Genomic DNA, 18,470 nt, shown 5'->3' on the forward strand with positions numbered 1-18,470 from the left:
TCATTTTTAATTTTAATTTTTTATTTTAACTTTTCTAAGACAAAATCTTGCTTGGAGCCGGGCGCTGGTGGCTCACGCCTGTAATCCTAGCTACTCAGGAGGCTGAGATCTGAGGATCGCGGTTCAAAGCCAGCCCGGGCAGGAGAGACTGTGAGACTCCTATCTCCAATAAACCACCAGAAAACCGGAAGTGGCGCTGTAGCTCAAGTGGTAGAGCGCTTGCCTTGAGCTGAAGAGCTGAGGGACAGCGCCCAGGCCCAGAGTTCAAGCCCCACAACCGACAAAAAAAAAAAAAAAAAAATCTTGCTTGGTATTGATACCCCAAGCTGTTCTTGAACTCATGGTTGTGTTCCTCTGCCTCCCTAGTATTGTTTTGTTTTTAATTTATTGCCAATCCTTGGGCTTGAACTCAGGGACTAGGCACTGTCATGAGCTTTTTGCTCAAGGCTAGAACTGTACCATATAAGCCACAGTGCCACTTCCAGCTTTTTCTGTTTATGGTACTGAGGAATCAAACTTAGCGCTTCATGCATGGTAGGCAAACACTCTACCACTCAGCACATTCCCAGCCCCTAGTGTGGGTTTGCAAATGTGAGCTACCAGCTCTGACCGAAATCATATTTAATAAAAACTTGAAGACTGCTTACCGCCAGTCCAGATGTTGTGCTGTTTTGTATTACCTTCAGAGACTATAAAAAAAATACATCCTGCGTACTTATTTTTGTTTATCTTAAAAATTAATTCATTGAAAATTTCAGATGTTAGTGGATTTTAATCATTATAACTTAGGCAGTATTTATATAATTACTGAAATTTCTTGGAAAAAATATTCTCTGTGCTACTTTCCTGCCATAGTCATTTCTCTTGAATTTAAAGTATTCTCTATGCCAAATGCCTTATTTTGGCCAAGTATATCCTAACCTTCTCATAGCTATGTGTCAGCATAGGCACAGTTTCTCATATTTCTCTTAGTCTTTTTTGGCAATTTAGGTCTGAGTAGATACTATTCTGTAAAAACTCAGATAGATAGATAGGTAGGTATGTAGGTAGATAGATAGATAGATAGATATAGATAGATATACATTTACATATGTATGCATGTACATATACATACAAATATATATTCTATGCATAGTTTATGTATAATAACTGGTAGCGTACTTTTTAAAATTTTTATATATCCTTAAACTGTAAGCTTTTTAAAGCAATAACCTTTGTTTTCCTATTTGTTCATTTGGTAAATACTTTTTAAGTACATAGAGTAAAGTCAGGCATTCTTAGATTTTTAAATACTAGAGCATGTCTGTCAAGAGTCTGAGTGTCATAGATGAACTCAAAGAAACAGATTGTTTAGTTCACTCAGGAAGTTGTTTATGTCTGAGCGTTGTTTAAGAGATTTTAGGTAACTGTTAAAGAATATTTAAAGAAGGGCTGGGAAGGTGGCTCAGTGATAGAGTGCTTGCCTCAGCAAAAAAAGCCAAAAGTGGGCACTGTGACTAAAGTAGTAGAGTGCTAGCCTTGAGCTGAAGAGCTGAGGGAGGAGGAGGAGGAAGAAGAAGAAAAGGGGGAGGTAGAGAAGAAGGAGGAGGAGGAAAAGGAGGAGGCGGCGGCAGCGGAAAAGGAAGATTATTTAAAGAAGTTAACTGTGGGTTGAAGGAAAACAAAACTGTAGTCCTAGAGATGAATTGGGAAAACTTAGTTCTATGTGAAGCTGAGGATGTAGCTCCAGAGAGTACTAAAGCACTTGCCTAGGATGAGCAAGGTCTTAGAGGGAGGAGGAGAATGGGGAGTAACAGTTAATGGACACAAGTTTCTATCTGATATAATGAAGATGTCTTGGTATTAAGATAATAACAGTGGTTACAGAAGCTTCTGGAAACAAACCAAGTGTCCTTTTTTAAAAATGTTAGCAATAGTGGGATTTGAATTTAGGGCTTTGGGCAACACTTGCTCACTTGACTCACCCATAGTCCTTTATGTTCTGGTTATTTTTTGAGATAGAGGGTGTCAATTTTTGCCTGGGCCAGCTTGAATTGCGATCTACCTACCTATTGCTGAAGCAGGAATGGCAGGTGCATGCCCTACACCCAGGTTTATCTGCTAAGATGGGTTTTTCCTTGTATCCACACTGGCCTGGAACCTCAATCCTCCTAATATCAGCCTTCTACCTAGCTGACTGGCAGATGCCTACTACTATTCTCAACGATTGCATGAGATGGGGTACTTGAAAACTGGGTCTCCTAACACTGTGATCTTCCTGATTGTGACGTTAAAGTAGGTAGGATTGTAGGTATGATCCGTGGGCCCAGAATACTTTATTTTTTTCTTTTTGCCTCCCACACCTCTCTCTTTCATTTATTTTTAAATGAGTCTCACATTATGGCCATAAATAGCCTCAAACTACTATGTAGCCCAGGAAATCAAAATCTTCCTGCCTCAGCCTTGCAAGTACTGGTATTATAGATATGCACCACCACACCTATCTTGAATTGTACAATTGAAAGTAGTGAATATTCGGCTAAATGAGAATATATTTTAATAAACCAAGAGAATTATAATTGAGATACAAATGGATAGTTAATCAGCTTAATAAACAAAATAAGGTTCAGTAGATATTTGGATGTTTCTATCAATCATTTGAAGACAAGTCTAAACTGAAAATAAGGTGAAGGGGTCCAAGCAATTAAAACCATAGAGATAGATGAGATTTTATCCAATGGAAGTGCTACAGAATGAGAAGAATAGGTAATGCTTGGACCCTGGCCTGAGGAACAGGCTAAAAGTTATCAAAAGATATTCTTCGAAGGAAGGAGAGTAACAGATTAAAATGTTTTCTTGTCATATCTCAACATCCTGTTATAATCAGCATCAATACTACTTGATAATCAGCACCGCCTTATCTTAAGTCTTCCCTATAATTTGGAAATTAAGACCCTAATAAGAGTATGTTATCACATTGCTAGCATTTATATGTATCTGAGTCTATATTTATATGTATCTGAGTCTATATGTATCTGAGTCTTATATTATTTCCTGGTAAGCCAAAGTTTTGTAGGATCTATTCTGGGGAAAAGATGTTAATAAGAATTTATGAATAAAGAATAAGAACCATACTTGGAGACAGTATTAGGTTTATTAGAAATTGGTTTTTATTGGTAGGATGCTTTTTTTTTTGGTCAGTCGTGGGGCTTGAACCTCTAGGCTTGAGCGTTATCCCTGCGCTCTTCATCTTAAGGCAAGTGCTCTACTGCTTGAGCCACAGCACCACTTCTGGTTTTCTAGTGGTTTATTGGAGATAAGAGTCTCATGGACTTTTCTGCCTGGGCTGGCTTTGAACCGTGATCCTCAGATCTCAGCCTCCTGAGTAGCTAGGATTACAGGTGTGAGCCACCAGCACCAGCTTGGTAGGATGCTTTCTAACAAGGGAAGTAGAACAGTTTTGTCAGGAATGGAACATACCATACCAGTAAACAGTTGTGATTCCCAATACTTCAGAAAATATTGTGTGTTACTTTGTCTCACACAGTAGGACCTGACTATTAGTCCTGTGAACAATGGGATATACAGTTTTTCTGGTTAGTCTACATCCACTTTTATTCCTCCTCATCTTTTGCAGTGTCTTGTTGCTATTTCACAGTTTTGACATTTCATTTCTTTAGTTATGCTTTGAAGTTTCCCTGAAAGTCCTCATTAGTTTTTCTGGTATGAAATTTCCTGTCTATGGCTTATCTTTGCAACTATTTTAGTGTCTTATGTTATTCCTCATCATTCAATTATGAATTGGATTAAAGTGTATACCATTACCCTAAAAATGACTAGATCTTGGGCATCATTCAAAGTTATATTGTCCTAAATATTGCATTTAGGTGATGAAGAGGAAATTCAATTGGAAGTTGAAGTTAATATTAATAGAAATCTTTCCATAATGTGAAGCTTGATATGTCACTTTTCAGCAGTTATTTAAGTTCACATGTACATTTTTTTCTTGCTTGCTTCATACTTTAGTATGGCATCAGCTCTTATCTGATTCATCTGCTTTAAAAACAAAAAATGGCTTTTTTGTGCTGTCTTCTACTTATAGAATGCAGTCTTAACTTGCCTTGGCCTTTTGCATTAGATTTTTCCCTCCTGCATATAATTGCTTTGTCATTATACTCCTAATATTCACTACTTCTCTTTTTCATTATGTTTTTTGTTAATATATACATGGTTTTCCAAACCATGCTGTAGCATATCCACCCAGTCTTCAGAATAAATTTACTTTTCAAATGAAACAGAGTGACAAGAAGAAGAAGAAGAAGAAGAAGAAGAAGAAGAAGAGTGACAGAGTGAGTAAGAAGTAGTACAAAAAATAAAAACAGTAAATTAGAGTTTTGATGACCAGGCTGGTTCCAATGTTTTGGACTAAAGAAGTACTAAATTATTAGGAAATACCTAACTTCATCACAAATTATTTAATAAATAGAATTTTTTTTGTCCTGTGAACATCATGATTAAAGTCATAAAGGAGGAAAGGGGGCATTTGTTATACTGTGTGCCTCCATTTTCTAGTTTGTAACCATTTAAAAAATTATTTCTGTCTTTCAAAAAGCCAGTTAGTGATATCGCATCTCTCAAAGCCTTTTCTTTTCCTCCTCCTTATTCTCCTGCTCTTCCTCCTCTTCCTCCTTTTTTTTTTTTTTTTTTTTTAACTGTTTTTTTAGGTCCGGTCATGGGGCCTGAACTCTGGGCCTGGGCACTGTCCCTCAGCTCTTCAGCTCAAGGCTTGAGCCACAGCACCACTTCTGACTTTTTTCATTTTGCTTATGTGGTGCTGAGGAATTGAACCCAGGGCCTCATGCATGCTATACAAGTGCTCTACCACTGAGCCACCTTCCCAGCCCTTTTCTAAACTTTTGTTGTTGTTGTTGGTCAGGGGGCTTGATCTCTAGGCCTGGGCGCTGTCCCTGAGCTCTTCGGTTCAAGGCTAGCGCTCTACCCCTTGAGCCACAGTGCCACTTCCAGCTTTTTCTGTTTATGTGGTGCTGAGAAATTGAACCCAGGGACTCATGCATGCTAGGTAAGCACTCTATCACTGAGCAACCTTTGTAGCCCTTTTCTGGGTATTTTCTAATCATATTTTGCCTTTACTATTCTGATTTAAGTTGATTAACCTAATTCAAATATTTATTTCAAATTATCAACTAAGTGGTTTTCCTGTTTGTAATTAACTTTAGTTATAAATAGTGAGAATCCTTTTCATTCACTATGATCAACTGAACTGAAGTAAATGTCTTGTTAGACTGTTTTTCTTTTATTTTTTTATTGTCGGTTGTGGGGCTTGAACTCTGGACCTGGGCACTGGCCATCAGCTCTTCAGCTCAAGGCTAGCACTCTACCACTTGAGCCACAACACCACTTCCAATTTTCTGGTGGTTTATTGGAAAGAAGAGTCTCATGGACTTACTGCCCAACCTGGCTTTGAACTGCAATCCTCAGATCTCAGTCTCCTGAGTAGCTAGGATTACAGGTGTGAGCCACCGGCGCCTGGCTGTTTTTTATTTGAAAACATCTTTAAAAAATAAATTATAGGTTTTGTTGACCACAACTTATATCTGAAGAAATTGGGGATTTAATAGTGGTAGTTTTTTTCATAATGACCTACCTCCAACTTTGAGCTATTCTCTTTTCCCTTTTTCTATTATCACCTTTTCAATATCTTCAGAAATCCTACTGAGATCTTGATTAAAACTGCATTGAGTCTGTGGATAAATTTGAGCCCATAAATTAGTGCAAGTACTATTTGTTAAGAAAAATAAAAAATATAGCATTCTTGTACTCATTTCCTTACTTATGTAACTGTAACTGATCTGTATACCAAGTTTGCAATAAAATTAAGATAGATAGATAGATAGATAGATAGATAGATAGATAGATAGATAGATAGATAGATAGATAGATAGATAGATAGATAGATTTATATTTATCGCCAGGCATAGTGGTGCTACATATCTATAATCCCAGAATTTGGAAGCTATAGCTTAAGTGAACTCAAGGCCAGCCTGGGGTATGTAGTCAATTCTAGAATAGTGTGGGAAGGAGGGAAGATTGGTGAAGGAAACATTTAAGTATTAACTTTCTAATCTTTGAACATAGTATTCCTCTCATATTTACATAGATAGGCATATTTTCTCAGCAGGATTTTGAAATGTTCTTGCATATATTTAATTAAATTTTCTTTTTAATATTAGGGCATTTCTTATTATTTCATATGCCCCTAAGTATGCACCTATTGTAGCCAGACAAAATTTTAAGAGCAACTCTTAACTCACATCCCTGAAATTTTTTTCCACCATTTCTATTCTCCAGGCTCTCTTGGAGCACTTATATCTGTTCCTTAATGCCAGTGAGAATTCCAGGCTCTATTTGGCTCCTTCCTCCCTACACCATTTTCTGGAAATTGCCTCCTGACACAGAGCCTGCAGGATGTCAGGACTCACCTTTTTTCCTTCATAGCAGAGATCACAGGCTGGCCATGCCTGAAAACTCTAGTTGTCTCCTTTGGATTTTGTTTTCTAGTGGTTTATAGCAGATGGGTAGGTAAGTCTGCACCATGATTAACAACAGAGTCAGTCTAGAAGTGAAAGCAGTTTTAAGAAAAGCTAGTTTTAAGAAAAGCTAGTCAGGTTATTATAACATAATTGAAGTTATCTGGAGAATTTGAAAATGTAGTGGTGGTGACCAATTAAAATTACATTTTAATATTTTTGTTGTTGGTGGTGGTATTCTTGGGGCTTCAACTGAGGGCACTGGTGCTGTGTCTGAGCTCAAAGTGCTGTTTTTGCTCAAAGCTAGTGTCTTACTGCTTTGAGCCACAGCACCATGTCCAGTTTTCTGGTGGTTAATTGGAGCACCAGACTTTCATGCTGGTGCTGGCTTTGAACCTGTGTTGATCCTCAGATCTCAGTCTCCTGTGCAGCTAGGATTATAGATGTGAGCCACCAGGCTGGACTCACATCTTTATCTTTTTATCCCTTAGTGGTTATACATTAAATGCTTATTGAATGCCAAATGGTAGAAAAAGAGTTTGGTTGGATGGCAGTAATCATTGTGTTTGAGATAAGGTTGAAGATTTACAACTTACAAATCTTAGAAATCTTAACTAATTTCTATATCTTTGGAATTCTAAATCATCTTTACTCATCTAGATTAAGTGTTTTGAAGTATTTTATGTCTCTAATAGAAATTAATTTTTTTGCTTATTGAACTTAGACTTTAGATTGACTTTTCAATGGAAATGATCAAAAGTGAAGTCAATACCGTGTCGATGTCCTCATGTAATTGGGGCTGGGTAGGTGGTTCAGTGGTAGACTGCTTGCCTTGTATGTATAAGGCCCTGGGTTCGATTCCTCAGCACCACATCAGCAGAAAAAGCTGGAAGTGGCACTGTGGCTCAAGTGGTACTAGCCTTGAGCTGAAGAGTTGAAGGACAGTGCCAAGGCCCAGAGTTCAGGCCCTATGACCGGACCCAAAAAAAAAAAAATAGCCAAAATTTTTGAGTTTATTGTAATTGAGACATTTCAATTCATTTAAATCCTTCACTGTAAGACTAACTGTAGAATTATTATGATTTCACTTTGGCAGAACAGATTAATGGTATATTATATTGTTTAAATAATCAAATCATAGTATAAGTCGTTTGGTCTTGTTTTGATTTTTACTACAGTAATATTCTCCCTTACCTGTAAAGGCTATATTCTAAAACTCAGTAGATGTTTGAAATAATTTTTTTAAAAATTTAATTTATTTTTATCTGTAGATGGTTATACAAGAAGTTTATCCATTTGTTTATAGTGCATATTGATCAGAATCATGCCTTCTATCATTTTCTCCCCATTTACTCCTTCCTTCACCAGTCACTGAAACACTATATGTACTTTTTCTGACAGATACGTACACATGATAATATTTAATTTATAAATTCACTACAGCAAGTGATGGGCAATATTAACTAATAGTAAAACTGAATAGCTATAAGCAATTGCCAGTATCAATCACTCTCTTGCCCTCAAAATTACTATGACCTGGATACAAACACTGATGTACCAAAATGGACAATTGATAACCAAGTTGACTATTAAATGACTAATTGCCATTTAAGTGTACAGTATGGATATCATATATTTTTATTATTCATATATTTTTGGGGATGAGTGGGAAAGAGCCGTCAGCTCTTCAGCTCAAGGCTAGCACTCTACCACTTGAGCCACAACTCCACTTCCAATTTTCTGGTGGTTAATTGGAAAGAAGAGTCTCATGGACTTACTGCCCAACCTGGCTTTGAACTGGGATGAGTGGGAAAGAGCCAGACCGGGGGAGGGGGGGGGGTAAAACCATGTATGATCTCTTTAAAACTTACAAATGGACCAGGCGCTGGTGGCTCATGCCTATAATCCTAGCTACTCAGGAGGTTGAGATCTGAGGATCACGGTTCAAAGCCAGCCAGTTAGGAAAGTCCGTGAGACTTATCTCCAGTAAACCACTAGAAAACCAGAAGTGGTGCTATGGCTCAACCAGTAGAGCGCTTCCCTTGAGCTGAAGAGCGCAGGGACAGCACCCAAGCCCAGAGTTCAAGCCCCACGCCCGACAAAAACAAAACATAAAAAGAAGGAAAAAAAAAAAACCTTACAAATGGACATAGTGGAATAGTCCCATAATCCTATAACATTGGAAGCTGTAGTGGGAGGATTGGGAGTTCCAGGCCAGCTTGGATCACTTTGTGAAACACTATTCCCCAAAAATGATTTAAAAATAGCAAAACTTACACATTGTTTTTTCTGGAATAAATAATTATTTTAGGTATTTAAGAATGCACATGGTATGATGTTTATTCACATTGTTGTGGAACAGCAGATCTGTAGAACATTTTCATTTGGAAATTCTGTTCCCTAGATACATTATCTACTAGTTGTTGACGGTCACCTTTCTTTTTTCTGTTTACAAAGTGTGTCCTTTCACTACAGACCTTGTTTTACTTACTGTAATGTTGTTAAAGTTCATTCCTGTTGTTACAAGGGGCAGGATTCTTTTTTTCTAAAGCTGCATAATATTCCATTGTATGTATCACATTTTTTTATTTGCATTTTTTTTTAATTGTGAAAATACCATACAGAGGGGTTACAATTACATGGGCAAGGTACTGAGTACATTTCTTATCAAGCATTGTTGCCTCCTCCTTTGTTTTCCCTTCCCATCCCTTCCCATCTCCCCCTCCTCCCACCCCCATCACATTTTCTTTACTATTCGTCTGTTTCGGGCTGGGAAGGTGGCTCAGTGGTAGAGCGCTTGCCTTGCATGACTGAGGCCCTGGGTTCGATTCCTCAGCACCCATAAGCAAAAAGAAAAAAAGCCGGAAGTGGCTCTGTGGCTCAAGTGGTAAAGCACTAGCCTTGAGCTGAAGAGCTGAGGGACAGCGCCCAGGTCCCAGAGTTCAGGCCCCACGATGGGACAAAAAAGGAAAACCAGTAGCAAACTATTCGTCTGTTTCTATTAGTTATTCTGAGAAATATTGCAATAAACATGGCTTTTTTTTTTATCTTTCTTTGAATTCCTTTGGCTATACATCCCTTAAGTAGAATAGTGTGATCATATATTAATTTTGTTTTTGATGTTTTAAGAATTTTCATGGGGCCAGGAAGGTGGCTCAATAGTAGAATGCTTGCCTCACATGCATGAGGCCCTGGGTTCAATTCCTCAGCACCACATAAGCAGAAAGCCAGAAGTGATGCTGTGGCTTAAGTGATAGAGCACTAACCTTGAGCTGAAGAGCTGAGGGACAGCACCCAGTTCCAGAGTTCAAGCCCCACGACCGGAAAAAAAAAAAAAGAAAAAAGTTTTCATAATGTTTTATATAGTTGCTATAGCACATAACAACTAATAGCCCTACCACTCCTAATTTTGTATTCTGTCAGAGTGGCCATCATTATCAGTGTGTAATGGTGGATTTTAATTTTCACTTTCATTTTTCACATGCTAATGATGTTAAACATCTTTTCAGGTATATATTGGCCATTTGTAGATCATCTTTTGGAGAACTATATGTTCAAATCCTTTGTTCACTTTTGAATCAGATTATTTGTTTATTGTTTCTTACAGATTCTTAACCTCTCATTATATGTTTACTTTCATTTGGAAATATGGATAGACTTTGAGATTGTATGCAACATTTTGCCATTATACATTAGCATCTCAATGAATAGTTAAGCTTGTATTATTTTATATACGTGGATGTGTGTCTTTAAGGTAGATGTCTAGAGGTGTGGCTGCTGATCATCAGATAATTACATTGTCTTCGTCCTACAGCTTTCTCTGGCTTTTTTATTCTTTCCTAACCTCACGTAGACAAATGATTATTTTACACTCCAAATATTTGAATGTAGACTTCATAAAAAAATCTTTGTTATTGACTTTGTATGAATAATATTTTGCAATTATATTTAAAACAGAAATAGATGGTTTTTAGAATCACTAATAAAACATGAGAGCCATTGGGCATTTGAACTAATTATGAAAGATAGTTCAAATCAGTGAAAAATGTGCATCTTAAATTCATTATTATAGCAGAAAAATTAAGTAAATGAAATTCGTACTAATGAAAGGATCAGGTATATGTAATCAGTGGGTTTCTTATGCTTCCTTTTTAATTTATTCTGTTTTTAAACTTCCATATTTTAACTTTTATTTATGTAAATTAATTTGTGTTTTACAGTAATAACTTCCAATTAATACTAGTACTTAGCTGAACTTATTTTAGCATAACTTATGCACTTTTATATTTAAATTTATATATAAAGTCTTTCAAGGTGTACAATAATTGAGACAACCACAGGTAATTTGTCTTACTTACTATGTACTTACTGTTCTTTGCGATACTCAGCCTTAATTATCTCAATGAATCTTCAAGACCCTTATGAAATGTTTTTATGATATATCCCCTCTTTGCAAATGAGAAAAGTGAGGCCTAAAAACTTTTAGTGACCTAGTTCATAAGTACTGGAAGCAAGATTTGAACCCAGTCAGTCTTCAATATAGAGTCTATGCTTTTAATGAAATTGCTGTAATTCCTTCTATTGGCACTCCCTCTTATTTTCCTGTTTCTATCCAACATTGGATTTAGGAACTTATCCTTTCCATTCTTAACCACTTTATTTGATTTCTCTTCTTTGAAGTCATATTTTAAGATTTTGCATGGCTAGCATCAACTTGATTATCCTAAGTGATAGTACAGAATTGAAATTCCATTAACAGTTTCTGAAAAGCATCCCTGTCATGCCATTATTCATGGCAGAATACTGAACTATGTGTCCCATTTTTCTGACCCATTAAATTATTTATGTTCCTGTCCTGTTTTTCAGTGGATGATTCAGCAGCCACACAAAGCAGCAACCTTTTTTGGATGCATTGGGATAGATAAATTTGGGGAGATCCTGAAGAGTAAAGCTGCTGAAGCCCATGTGGATGCTCATTACTATGAGCAGAATGAGCAGCCGACAGGAACTTGTGCTGCCTGTATCACTGGTGACAACAGGTAAGTGTAAACCAGGAAAGCACTATACTAATTGGCTGATGAAATCTGAATTCCAAATCAGAATTTGGAATTTAAGCTTCATATTTAACGTATCAACCTGCTGTTGAATTCATGAAGCATAACAGAATTAAAGTTTGAGATTATTCACTCTAGTCTTTACCTTTTGTAATTATGCTTAAGAAATAAAAATTTAGACCTTAGTAGTAGAGTGCTTGCCAAGCACTGTGTTCAATTTCTTAGTACCACATAAACAGAAAAAGCCAGAAATGTTTCTGTGGCTCCAGTGGTAAAGTGCTAGCCTTGAGCAAAAAGAAACTCAGGAATAGTGCCAAGTCCCAAGGGTTCAAAGCTCAGGACCAGGAAAGAAAGAAAGAAAGAAAGAAGGAAAGAAGGAAAGAAAGAAAGAAGGAAAGAAGGAAAGAAAGAAAGAAAGGAATGAAGGAAGGAGGAAGGAAGGAAGGAGGGAAAGAAAGAAAGAAAAGAAGGAAAGGAAAGAAAGAAAGAAAGATTGATTCTTAGAGGTGGGCTTTTGAGATGTAAGCTCAAAACATGAATGCATTAACCAAGAATTATGAAAGTCTTTAAGTTGTTCACAATAGCAGAGTGAAATCACACTACAGTGAAACTGAGTCACCAAGGTTATTCTATAGTTTATGAATATATGCTGCTGTTCTCAGGAACAAGTGAAATGAAAAGATGCTTAGGAAAAGAGACGGGGGAAAACAATGGAAAGAAGTAATAGGACTCTAGGTTATTAAACCTCACATTTTTCACATCAAAACAATAAACCAGCACCCTCAGCTAGTAGATAGCATCCCACTGTGTTTTTGTTTTTTTGTTTTTTGTTTTTTTGTCCAGTTGTGGGGCCTGAGACCTGGGCGCTGTCCCTTAGCTCTTCAGCTCAAGGCTAGCTCTCTACCACTAGAGCTATGCTACTTCCAGCTTTTTCTGCGTATGTGGTGCTGAGGGATCGAACCCAGGGCCTCATGCATGCAAGGCAAGCAGTCTACCACTGAGCCACCTTCCCAGTGCTTTTACGCAGACATAACAGGGCTCAACTATCTCATATGTTCAATTGCTATTTTAATGAGTAGATATGATAGTATTAGTTCTCCAAATGTCAAAACCTTAATAGATATAACAATTTTGTGGTTATGGTGTTCAGATTGCATGAAATGGCTGAACTGGGAAGAAAACAATATCCAACTCATCCAAATTCTGGAACATAACAGAATTGGAAAAGTGGTTTCGTTATTGCAGTTTAGGAGCTGATAACAGAAGTGTTTGCTTTTATTTAGCAGCTACTTTTGTCAAATTTATTGATTGATTGATTGATTGATTGCTGATCCTAAGGCTTGAACTCTAGGCCTAGATGGTATCCCTGATTTTGGCTTTTTCTGTGATTTAATTGGAGATAAGAGTCTCACAGACTTTCTTCCCGGGCTGCCTTTGAACTGCAGTCCTCAGGATCTCTTCTTCCTAAGTAGCTAGGGTTATAAGTGTAAGCCACCAGAGTCCAGCAATGTCAAAATATTTGGGGGGGGGGCGGGGTCCTGGGGCTTAAACTCTGGGCCTGGGCACTGTCCCTAAGCTCTTCAGCTCAAGGCGAGCACTCTACCACTAGAGCCATAGCACCACTTCTGGGTTTTCTGGTGGTTAATTAGAGATAAGTCTCATGGGGGAGGGGGGGTAGGCTGGGAGGATGGGGGGGCGGGGGAGGATGGGAAGGGAAAGGGGAAACAAAGGAGGAGGCTACAATGCTTGATGGGAAATGTACTCATTATCTTGCCCATGTAATTGTAACCCCTCTGTACAGTATTTTCACAATAAAAAAATTAAATTAAATTTAAAAAAAAAGTCTCACGGACTTTCTTGCTTGGGCTGGCTTTGAACCGTGATTCTCATATCTCAGCCTCCTGAGTAGCTAGGATTACAGGCGTTAGCCAGTGGTGCCCGGCAATAATTCATTTTTATTTTTTTGGCAGTTGTGGGATTTGAACTCTGGGCCTTGGTGCTGTCTAGGTGCTCTTCAGCTCAGTTCTCTACCACTTTAGCCACAGTGCCACTTCCTCAAAATATTCTTAAAGTCAAGATTACCAGAATACTTTTGTTTTTTGGGTTTTTTTGGGTCCGGTCGTGGGGCCTGAACTCTGGGCCTGGGCGCTGTCCCTCAGCACTTCAGCTCAAGCCACAGCGCCACTTCCGGCTTTTTTTTTTCCCTGCTTATGTGGTGCTGAGGAATCGCACCCAGGGCCTCATGCATGTAAGGCAAGCGCTCTACCACTGAGCCACCTTCCCAGTCCCTACCAGAATACTTTTGTAAATTAAATCTCATCCACCAATAAAAAAAGAATTAGTTTTAACTAAGTTTATAATGCAGTTTTTAATTAGTTTATAAGTTTATAATATATTTTTGCATATGCATATGATGATGCATGTTTCTCCTTCAGTTAATTGAGCATACACATAGGTATTGTGAAATACTGAATTGTCATATGGATGAGTGAAAATACGTTTCAGAAGAAAATTTTTTTTTCTTTCTCTTAAAGAAAGTAAGTGAAAATTACCAAAGTTTCATGTGATAGTTTTTTTGGTAACATATATTGCTACTATTTAATTTTTAAAGTAAAATAATTTTATTAGTAAATAAGTCTATTAATAGAATAATAATAAAATATTTTTATTAATTCCATGTGTAAATGAGGAAAAAAACTAATTCCTTTATTTTACTAATTTTAATTGTTGGGTTATAATGATGCTATCTTGGTGGCATTTATAGCAATAGTTTTAATGCCACATACTGCTTAGCTTTTCTAGCTATAAAACTGGCTCCAGCCTACAGAGTTTTCTCCTCTAGAATCTAATTCTAATTGATTCCAGTTCTTAAAATGTAATAGTTTGCAAATTTATTCCTCATAGTAAATATGGTCTACATTTATATGTGTTTTATGAAATCAATCCCATACTTGGCTTTTAAAGCATTAATCTTAAATAGTCATTTATGGTCTGTTGATCTTATTTTTATGAAACTATTTTTCTGACATAAAAATTTAGTTTTGGTTACATACTATTTTCTTTTGCAGAATGATTTAGTAGCTTTATTTTTTAATTCCATTTTGAACTATGAATTTAATGAAAATGTAGGTCTTAGGAAACTTAGATGCCAGTTTCTTAATTAACTTGTTGATATTTAGGTTTATCTTGTGTCATTTTGTCTCAGGGACAAGTATAGAAATCTCTGAAAGTTTTCAGAACAAAATTGATTTTATTTGTATTTATTCAAAAATCTGTCAGCTTTGGAGATTTAAGAAATAACTATAATTACAAAAATAATTAACTGTACAGAAATATCTGACTGAATTAACTATATCATAAGTAAAATCTTTTACTTTTTTTTGGCTGGTTTAGGTCGCTTATAGCTAATCTTGCTGCTGCCAATTGTTACAAAAAGGAAAAACATCTTGACCTGGAAAAAAACTGGATGTTGGTAGAAAAAGCAAGAGTTTACTATATAGCTGTAAGTATTTATTTTATTTGCTTGTTGAGGCCATATTTATATGGAATAACATGATTGTTGGCTGATAAACATTTTAAAACAATTGCCTTTATCAGTACCACCAGTTGTTTACCTATCTCAAAACATAGGTTGGTTCACTATTACAAGTACCAAACAGAAATAGAATCTTTGTCTTTTTTTTTTTTTTTTTTTTTTGGTCATGGGGCTTGAATTCTTGGCCTGGGCACTGTCCCGTACGTAGCTCTTCATCTCAAGGCAAATAAAGTGCTCTACCACTTGAGCCACAGCGCCACTTCCAGTTTTCTAGTGGTTTATGGGAGATTAGAGTCTTAGGAACTTTACTGCCCAGGCTGGCTTTGAACCGTGATCCTCAGATCTCAGCCTCCTGAGCAGCTAAGATTACAGGCATGAGCCACTGGCACTGGCTAATCTTTGTCTTTAGTGCATAATTTGTGCTGCTTACCATCAAGTCTACCGTTTTTCATACATTACATAGAGAGATACTTGTCTAACATGCACAGAATCTTGAACTATTAAATCAGTTTCCTAATATTTTTTGAGGTAATTTTAGAAACTTACATTTTATACTTTTAGGTAACTTATTAATAATGTGAGAATTGGGCTGGGAAAGTGGCTCAGTGGTAGAGCGCTTGCCTTGCATGCATGAGGCCCTGGGTTCAATTCCTCAGCACCACATAAGCAGAAAAAGCCAGAAGTGGCGCTGTGGCTGAAGTGGTAGAGCACTTGCCTTGAGCTAAAGAGCTGAGGGACAGCGCCCAGGCCCAGACTGGCAAAATAATAATAATAATAATAATAATAATAATGTGAGAATTGTGTGGTAAAATATTAGGAATATAATCACTACAACAGTTTGAACTCATTTGCCTAAAAAAATCTTAATTGCTATTTATTCCATAGTAATTAATCATGACACCTTTTAATTTAATATTTCAAAAGCATTGGTCATGACAAATTTTTTTAATCTAGGCATAAGGGCAGCATGTAATTTGAATTCTAAAGTTTTCTGACATGAAAATAATTGTTGGGGCTGGGAATGTGGCTCAGTGGTAGAGTGCTTGCCTTGCATGCATGAGGCCCTGGGTTCGATTCCTCAGTACCACATAAGCAGAAAAGGCCAGAAGTGGTGCTATGGCTCAAGTGGTAGAGTGCTATCCTTGAACTGAAGAGCTGAGGGACAGTGCCCAGAGTTCAGGCCCCACGACCGAAAAAAAAAAATTGTTTAAAAATTAATTTCAGGGCTGGGAAGGTGGCTCAGTGGTAGAGCACTTGCCTTGCATGCACGAGGCCCTGGGTTTGATTCCTCAGCACCACATAAGCAAAAAAAAAAAAAAAAAAAAAAGCCGAAAGTGGGGCTGTGGCTCAAGTGGTAGAGCGCTAGCCTTGAGCTGAAGAGCTGAGGGACAGCGCCCAGGCCCAGAGTTCAGGCCCCACGACCGGACCAAAAAAACAAAAACAAAAATTTATTTCAAAAATAGAACTATGCGGGCTGGGAAAGTGGCTCAGTGGTAGAGCGCTTGCCTTGCATGCCTGAGGCCCTGGGTTCGAGTCCTCAGCACCACATAAGCAGAAAAAAAAAAATAGAACTATGCCAAATATTATCCTAAACGAATCACCCTGTGATCACTCACATATCAGTAGATTCTAACAAAAACTAAAAACATTGCATGTAATATATAGTTTTGGTATAACAGCTGCTGCCATTCCTCTACCTGAGTTGTGTGAAACAGCTGGTAAGACATGTAGTAATTATCCAATATTAATGTGTTTATTGAAAACAATGTCTCCTATGTCTACATGCACTGCTGTAGACTTTAAATATTATTCTTGATTCTGCTGTGTCACAGATTCTACCCCTTCATAACTGTCCAATAAATGCTTACATTGAAAAGATTATGTAATGAAAAGTCATGATCCCTCTGTCAATAGCTGAAATTTTTTCTTCAAGAATTGAAGATTTGTTCCCCCTTTCTTACTTGTATTTTATATTTTTTCTTAAAATACTTTAATTTAGTTACAGTCTGGTAATATGCTTTTATAGTGATTCTTCACGTTGTTACTTAGTTTGCTTATCTTCTTTTGTACTCAGACTGGCCTTAAACTGTGTAGTTGTGGCTGGTGTTAAATAGATGATCCTGTTGCTTCAGCCTCCTGAGTATCACTATTCTGCATTGGAGTGTGATATTTCAAGTGAAATATATGTAGTATTTTAAACCATCGTAGTTTGAAATGTCAGATTTTTGAATAAGCACATGGTTGAACATTGGCAAGATTTATACTATATAATTTAAATTAGCTATGATAGATAATGACCATACATTTGGATTCAAAACTATTTTTAATTTGACAATTACAGTTCTCTGTATTTCAGTAGATAGTAGTTGAATCCTGAATTACATGCCAACTTGCAAACAACTTACAATGATTTAACGAGGGTACAATGTAAAAATTATACAGTATAATTCATCTCTGTGTAAATGGAAGTTTTATAGAAGAATAGACCCAACTTGTAAACAAATATATACTACAACACATCTAACTAAATTTGATGAATGGAATTTTTATTTTAACTATTCCTGCTAAAGTCTAAATTTGTACGAATCATAAATGATCAACTCTGGTTAAATTCAAAAGAAACATGGAATTTTTTTTTTTGGAATTGTGTTGTATGTTTGGCCAAAAGAAATATTCAAATGGATTCCAGTTGATATCTCTGATAGTAGTTGTTAGCTTTCATCTGTTTCAGTGCTTCTATAAAAAGAATCATCTCTTACATTGCCAGGCAAATCTGTATTTTGCTCAGAGCCTGACTTGTTCTTGGAAGAAAAGACTCATTTTGGATGTCTAAGGTGTTTTCTATTTTTGGTGACCATTCAACAAATATTTAAAGTTTAGAATTAAATTTTTGACCATTTATTAGCATGAAATGTTTATCCCTAGGAGTATACTTTACCCTGAGATCCAATGTGTCTTGAAATAATATATACTGATCCCTTTTGATTATTGATAGCATGGAATCTTTATTCCTCCTTTTCAATTCTAACTTATTTATGTCTTCAAAGTGCATTTATTATACACACCATATATTTGGATCATATAGTTGGCCTACCATGATAATGCCTACCTTTTAATTTGAATATTTATACATTCATATTTAATGTATCAGTCAAATTGGTAAGATTAAGTGCATCCTCTTTGTATTTATTTTGTTTATTATTTAATCCTTTCTGTTTGTTTGTCTCTGTCTCTGTCTGTCTGTCTGTCTGTCTGTCTGTCTGTCTCTGTCTCTCCTCTCCTTTTCTCCCTCTGGGCTCATAATGTCCTTTTTTGTGTGTGCCAATATTGAGGCTTGAGAACTCAATTTTTTCA

At 36.7% G+C, this 18,470-nt stretch overlaps 1 protein-coding gene across 5 annotated transcripts in view; it reads left to right on the top strand.

The window, feature by feature from the left end:
* Adk (adenosine kinase) overlaps window positions 1–18,470 on the top strand; it is a 424,911-nt gene that overhangs the window by 157,756 nt on the left and 248,685 nt on the right. For 4 of the 5 annotated variants that reach the window (XM_070020633.1, XM_070020636.1, XM_070020637.1 and 1 more), the window contains 3 exons: window positions 4,278–4,328; window positions 11,394–11,566; window positions 14,975–15,083. In XM_070020633.1, coding sequence (XP_069876734.1) covers window positions 4,278–4,328; window positions 11,394–11,566; window positions 14,975–15,083 — 333 coding nt within the window. The remainder of the gene's footprint in view (window positions 1–4,277; window positions 4,329–11,393; window positions 11,567–14,974; window positions 15,084–18,470) is intronic. The other variant, XM_070020634.1, reaches the window with a different exon arrangement.

Source organism: Dipodomys merriami, unplaced genomic scaffold (assembly GCF_024711535.1).
Source record: "Dipodomys merriami isolate MVZ:Mamm:240054 unplaced genomic scaffold, mDipMer1.0.p SCAF_14, whole genome shotgun sequence".
Taxonomy (NCBI): Eukaryota; Metazoa; Chordata; class Mammalia; order Rodentia; family Heteromyidae; genus Dipodomys; species Dipodomys merriami.